The sequence below is a fragment of the Medicago truncatula genome, chromosome 1, assembly GCF_003473485.1.
Source record: "Medicago truncatula cultivar Jemalong A17 chromosome 1, MtrunA17r5.0-ANR, whole genome shotgun sequence".
In the NCBI taxonomy this organism is placed as follows: domain Eukaryota; kingdom Viridiplantae; phylum Streptophyta; class Magnoliopsida; order Fabales; family Fabaceae; genus Medicago; species Medicago truncatula.
Window position 1 is genome coordinate 55,260,905 of NC_053042.1, and position 7,382 is coordinate 55,268,286.

The 7,382-nt window shown below is 33.7% G+C and overlaps 1 protein-coding gene across 2 annotated transcripts; it reads left to right on the forward strand.

Moving 5' to 3' along the window:
* Positions 1-980: 980 nt before the first annotated feature.
* Positions 981-7,382, forward strand: LOC11445533 (E3 ubiquitin ligase BIG BROTHER-related). 2 transcript variants are annotated; one of them, XM_003592666.4, is made up of 7 exons: positions 981-1,355; positions 1,909-2,263; positions 2,343-2,401; positions 5,012-5,053; positions 5,141-5,262; positions 5,345-5,453; positions 7,036-7,382. In XM_003592666.4, the coding sequence occupies exons 1-7, from the start codon at positions 1,074-1,076 to the stop codon at positions 7,084-7,086; spliced, it is 1,020 nt and encodes a 339-aa protein (XP_003592714.1). In that variant the 5' UTR covers positions 981-1,073; the 3' UTR covers positions 7,087-7,382. The 2 variants fall into 2 exon arrangements, with proteins under 2 accessions (XP_003592714.1, XP_003592713.1); XM_003592665.4 differs by having other exon boundaries at positions 2,361-2,401.

Sequence of the window (7,382 nt, forward strand, 5' to 3'; positions counted from 1 at the left end):
CTAACAAAAATTACATATAAATTTTTTAAAAAGTATTCTATGTTAAATTAAATTAAAATACTTATATTTAACTTATTGAAATTAGAATATTTTAAAAACAAAACTAACATGAAAAACTATAATTTTTTTCAAATATTAATTTAAATATTTAAATAAACTAAACATTTTTCTTAGAAGAGTAGTTTTGTCATTTAAATGTAATATTAATATATATCACATCCTTTAAAATAAAGTATTTATCACATCTTTATTATTTTTTGAGGGGACATCCCATCTTTATTTAGCTTGCATATATATAGAATTACTTTTTTTTTTAAAGGATATACAATAGAACTATTATTTCCACTAAAAAAAAAAATAGAAATATCACAACTCAAGATTAATTTTTTAAAATATAGCAACAATTTTTTTTAAGTGAGTAAATTGTTTCATTTTTAGTATTCTTATTCTATAAATCAAAAAATATCAAAATTAATTTTTAAAATATATGTAATTGTTTACAAGAACAATCTTGTCATGTAATTATATCTTATCTTATTACTATGAGATATTTTTTTTTACAAAATCTTATGACTATGAGATGTGTACTAAAAATACGATATCATATTGACATATTGTATCTAGTTGTATTTTCACAGAATATTCTTATCTAATTCTATATCCCATCTCTAGAAATTAAGTTGATAAACTCAATAAGTTTAATTTTTCTCCTCAAGAGTAAAAGGAGGCCGTCCATCTTGCGTGGGACCTACAGAATGAACGGTCGCTTCGAATCGGAGCGTCTAAATTAGAGGACCCCACTCCCAGACTGTTTTGGCAGACCTTTTCTCTTTGAAATTGATTTTGATTTCGTTGCCGTTTTCTCCTTTTTGTCCTTTTTTTTACGGTCATCACCGTTCACCATTATCTTTTTTTTTTTTTTAAACAGAAACAATAATCATAAATCCTATATAAACATAAATATAAATATATATAAAATTCCGTGAAATTGATTCTCGATTCGATCATTCTTCTTTTTCTTCTCTATTCATATTCGTTCAGTCTCTTTTTCTTCTTCCCAATTCCTAATTCCAATGGAGAACGACACCACCGCCACCAACAACGGCACGGCCAAAGTAGGTTCAGGCGGAGGAGGAGTCAAATCCAACAATCACATCCGTGAAGAAGAAGAAGAACATTCCAATTTGAATAGCGTAGAAAACCTACCAGAAAAAATAGAAGAAAACGATGAACACGAAGCGGAACAACAACAAACTGGATCTGAAACCAATACTCAACAACCTTCCAGAACTCCTTTCACTAATCTCAGCCAAGTCGATGCTGACCTCGCCCTCGCTCGAACCCTTCAAGAGCAGGTTCCCCTCATTCTATCACTCGTTATTTTATTTTTCGTGTTTATTGAGAAAATTACGATAATCAAGTGAATTACTTTTAGGATTCATTCAATTTTGAACAACTTCAAAACTAACACCAAATTATTATCATAAATGATAACTATCTGTACCCTAATTATGCTTTAAATTGCCTAAACCCTATATTTACTACTACCGATTATTCATGTGTTAGGGTAATAGCTGTCCTAGCTTTTAAGCTATATATCTGTTTAGCAAATACTGAATATGGTGATGTGCTTCCTTTTATTTATTGAATTTGAATTTTATTTATAACATAAAGTAACACTTCAATTTGAATACATATCTACATTATGAGTAGGAGAGAAAGTGATAATTGAGGGACTGAATTATATAAGATAAGGAATGCAAGTTATTGTGCATTAACTTACTTTCGTAGCATTCTGGGTGTGTATTTATACTGAAAAACCAAGGGAACTATGTAAGTTTGATGCTGAGGATGAAAGTTATGGTTCACAAATAATCTAAGCTTTTGTTTCATTTTGTAATTGAATAGGAAAGGGCGTACATGATGCTGAGAATGAATAATGATGGAAGCGATTATGGAAGTTGGGAGGGTGGGAGCTATTTGCATGATGATGGAGATGATTTTGATGATCTACATGACGGCACTGATGTGGATGATGAGGATGATGATGAAGACGATGACAACGAGGAGGATTATGAAGATGAAGACGAAGATGCATTTGACGTCCATGATCATGCTAGTGTTGGAGACCGTGAGAATAATCCCGTCATTGAATTTGACCCGGAGTTGTTTTCAAGTGATGAAGCTTATGCAAGAGCATTACAGGAGGCTGAAGAGAGGGAAATGGCAGCTAGACTGCTTGCTCTTGCTGGGATACATGATCGTAAGTCTTCTTTGCTGCGAGTGTAAATTTGGTGGGATTTTGTCGTACCTTTTTCAAATTATATAGTTAGAATCTCTAGTTTCGTTTTCAATTACAGAGGACGCTGAGGACATGGAGGAACATGCTGCTAACTCTCAGGTAAATGTCTCTATTTTATTTGCGTTTCTGTGCATTCACGCACGCATACTCATGGACTAATCTCTGCACATTTACACTCCCATGCAATTTGAAAAACCAAACATTTGAAAGACGTGAAATCTCAATGTCAATACCATATAATTAGGGGAATATACATATACATATATATATATATATATATATATATATATATATTTGAGTAACGGGAATATTTCATGGTTATTAGGAAAATAATTGTTTAAAGTAGATATTTGCTTTGGTTGTAGACATAATATGGTCCTATTAAAATATTATTGTAATATTAACATTCTCTTTGAAACTTTATTAGTATCACATCAGTTAGCTTATTTCATTCATATCCACTGCACTTGATAAATATAAGATGAAATCTACGTAAGATTTTATCGGGAGCCATGCCATGCACACACGTTCTGTCAAACGCTTTTGAACACTTGCGTAAACATTGGTCCACGTCATCACTTTTTAAAAACCTTTTACTTGCTATCCGGCTATGTCTGTTTAGATACACAACTTTTACTTTTCATTAAAACTTCTTAAAAAACAGATTAATCGCAGATCTAAACTGTTATTTTTCCGAAGCAAACTTCATTGAAGCAAATAAAAAGATCTCCTTCGTTGTTAAATCTCCTACTCAAACCCAACTACCGCTTGAACAAACCAAGCACACAATGCTGGTTCTTTATTACATATTAAAAATAAGGTATTTCATCTTAAGTATTAAAAACAAGTTCTTTGATTTTCCTTAAAAAAATGGTTATTTGACTCTCTCTTTATTTCTTCATTTCTGCAACAAAGACACACCCAACCTGACTAAATGCACTCAAACCTCAATTTCTCTCCGTGTGTTATGTGCTTCAACACCCTAATGAATTTTAGAAGATTTGTGATCTACAATCAATGAACAGTGCAAAGGATCGGACCTCCTCTTCTTCGATTTCCAATATTTAGGCAAGCTTGAAGGTGGCGGCGGTTGCCGCCATGCCTGTAAACAATGATTCAGTCATTCGGGGCGCTGAGAGAACGCTCAGTAAAGACAAAGTTTATTAGAAGATTTTCATTTATTTTTTTAATAAAAAGATAGCCAGTTGCCAGTTGCCAGTTGTGATATGTTTCAATAAAGATGATGCGGACCAATGTTTAAGCAAGTGTTCAAAAGCATTTGACAGAATACATGTGCTCAGGATTGCTCTTTTATCGAATGATTCCCATGTTGTATTTGAGGATGTTTTATTAGTCATCTTTATTGCAAATGCCGTGATTGAAAAATCTATTGGTTTATTCTACGCGATTCTAGTGTATTTCGTTTTTATTAGGGATCCATCCTGGATAGCAGCACAGAGTAGACCACCTCAAAATTATTATAGCAGGATAGCAAATAGTGGGATAAACACTATACTGAAGACTAGATATGAGTTAAATAATTTCTATGTACATATGTAAATACTAAAATAATAATTACATATATAGATACATTTCATAAATTATTATAAGAAACATAGTCATAACACAAACATCAATAACAACTGTCAAGGAGTCAATTATGTTTAAGCGTCTGAGTGGATGATGTCATAGCTGGAGCCTGCAGAGTGCAGAGGATGTGAAGGGCAGCTGACTAATGAAGTAAAAAAGAAAAACAGTCAGATCAAAATACCAAGAGAATCGATGCTTGCCACAGTCAGATCAAAATACCAAGAAAATAGAGGCTTGCTAGGTTGAAAAAAATGAGGACTCGGACCCAACAAAACAAAAAGAAGCTAGAAGTGTGTGCTACAAGATAGAGATAGAGATAGAGAGCCGCACAAACCTTTTTCCCACTAAGATGACTTTCATGGAAATTGAAAAAGGAGCAGGGAAGGGACACATGAACAATCAACATACCCGTGTAGCGGTGTTGTGTGAGTAAAGCTCTGAGCAATGTTTCCAACCTTCTAGCATATGTAGGATAGGCTCTAGTAACAGAGATGTGCGGGTAGCCCAATAGCAGATATATGATTCACTTAAGTACTATATTAGAATTAAGACCAAATGCAACCCCAAAAACAAGCTCAAGTGATGGGTATTTGCGTATGCATTATAGAGCATTTTGGTCATATACCTTGTTGATGTCGACCCCGACAAAAAAATCACAACATAACACAAAGAATAGATGATTGAGAATGTATAAGATTATGGGTGAAGTTATGCGAGGCTGTAAATAATTGTTTCTCGTAGCTAATAATGTGTGCTGTTGATTACTCTGGTTCCCTACAGATATGTGTGAAACACCTGAAGATAAAATATTGCTATGACCTCAATTTGATGTTTGAAAACAGGTTATTAGAAAATATAGTAAAATGAAGTTTGAGCTGTATTAATAATAATAATAAAATCTCTGGACCAACAGGTTATCTTAATTTCTTCCATTTTAAGTCAAATTTTTTCTTGCAGATTATCTTCATAATTTTTATGGTAATATGTTATTGTAATAACAGAATCATCTAGCTGGATTTATATACTCTTTTTTTGGATTGAAGACTTGACTCATGCTACGCATTTACTACTCTTAAGTTTACTCAATTCTATAAGTACTTATTTGACCTAATTCTGCAGGATGCTTGGGAGGATGTTGATCCAGATGAACTTTCATATGAGGTAAATTTAAAAAATAGCAAAGTTTGTGTTGTGTACTCTCTGTCGGCTTCTGTCTCATGTTTTAAAAATATGCTTTAATTATTTTAGGAACTACTGGCACTGGGTGAGGTAGTAGGAACTGAGAGCAGAGGTCTTTCGACTGATACTATTGCCTGTTTACCTTCAGTCAACTATAAGGCGGGGAGCGATCAACTTGGGAGCAATGATTCGTATGTGAAAACTGATCCTTCTATACTCAGCTGTGATCACAATAATATATACTGTGGTGCCTGATTTTTGTGTCCATGTTAGGTGTGTCATTTGCCGGGTAGACTATGAGGATGACGAGTCCTTGACAGTTCTTTCATGCAAGCATCTGTACCATCCCGAGTGCATTAACAACTGGTTGAAAATAAACAAGGTATGTTCATTCATGACAATGTTTTCCTCTTCCCCTCCCAATCATTTGCATTTAGCTGTATACACGCGTCTTAGTGCAAGTTCCTAGTGTAAGTTTTGAGTCAGTTCGTTAGGTACTTTCTAAATGCGCTTATCTGCATCTGGTTGAATAATGCTTCTATGGTCTAATCAGTTAAATGGTGCATAAATGTTCTTTTGCTTTGTTAGTGTTGTTCTGCTAGTGAAGTCCTTAAAATGCCTTGAGTAGAACTTGGATTGCACTGTATATAATTTTCTGTCCTACTTAATACCTTTCGCTTTCAATCTAAATTCGTGCTACATAGATATAATTTGGAACATATCATAGTATCAAACCGATGCTCGTCAAGGCTTTAGTTTGCTAATGCATCAAGTTCAAGAATTTTTGTAGGTGTTGTTTTCCAGTTCCTAACACATTTAAAAAAAAAAAGGAAAACGCTACTAGTTGTTAGTTATTATTGCTAGTGGGGGGAGTTGCGCCTATGAACTCCTTATCACTCAAAACCTTATCACTCCTCAGTTCCTAACACTTCTGATTTAGTCTGTTTTGTTGACCCGTTCTGCCCAAACAATATCATCTTGCGATTCGTTTAATTTGCATAGTTCTGCATATTTGTTAGTTTCTTTAGACCCAATGTTAAATATCTTAACTATTTGCTAGTCTTGATTTTTCTATTCATTATTTCTTTTACAATATTGTAACATACACCTACAGTTCTCTCGGAACCAATTGCCATGTTTCAAATCTCTTTATTTTCTAAACTTAAAAAGCGGTGCATTTGATATTCTTTGAGATATTTAAGAAATTAGTGTGGATTTTGAAACATTTCACTATGATTGGTAGATATTGATTTCATCCATTACATATTATTTATGCGCTGAGCAATTAAGGGCTAGATGGTACTGCATGCTTCACTAAAATGATTAATTCATCAACCGCATAGTAGCTTTAACTTTGGAGGGAACTTTAGCCTTGATTAGTCAAAAGTTGAATATTAAGGATATGGAATAAGGAATTGAATAAAAAAGTCTACAAGTAAAAGATCTTGAAGGATCACTAGTCCAGAAAACGGGCATTAGAGTAATTGAACAATGACAGAATTCAAGGATGCCTTTTATACAAAATGAAGGTTTTTTGGCTGTCAAGAAACCAACTCAACCAACAGAAAATTATAAGGGGTCAATAAGGTTTTATCACTTAGTTGCCTCCTTTGTAAAATCCCTTTTGGCCTTAAATATAAAATAAAATTATAGGCCCAGGTTACCCCATCTTAACCAACAGAAAAAACAAGTCAGGTGTTGTAGGAGGATCTGAAGCATCAATGATTGTACCACATTGTTCAGAATATGTTTTTTATACTCTGCCATTCTATCAAATCTCTCTTTTTACTTGCTATATTTTATGATATAAATCTCTGGTTCCCCACTAGTTTAGATTGTCTCACTTACAAAATCTAATAGTAACATGCGTCAAGAATTCGTAAATTATCCTGTCCCGAATAGATTGTTTTGAGAGTTATTTGCACTGGAAAGTTGTGATGTAACAGTTGGTTCTTTGTCTGCAGGTTTGCCCTGTTTGCAGCACAGAGGTATCTGCTTCTGGGAGCAATTTGTAGGGAGAATGAACAATTATTTCTTTCGAATTGAAGAAAATTTGTACAAGTTGAGAGCGCTATTGTTCCTTATTTTAATAGCATTACGAATATGGGGAGATAGTCTCTGCTTTGTTGTATATCTAGATCCTTCGTTTTAATTGCAACATGTAACTTTTGGAATCAGTTCTCTTGATTGTCTTATTTTAATGGAATGACTGGCATTATAGTGGGTGGTCAGGTATGGCGGGAGGAATTAGACTACTTGTTATGCTTGTTCCGAAGAATCAGAACTATCATCCTCTCCGTTTTCTTTTTTT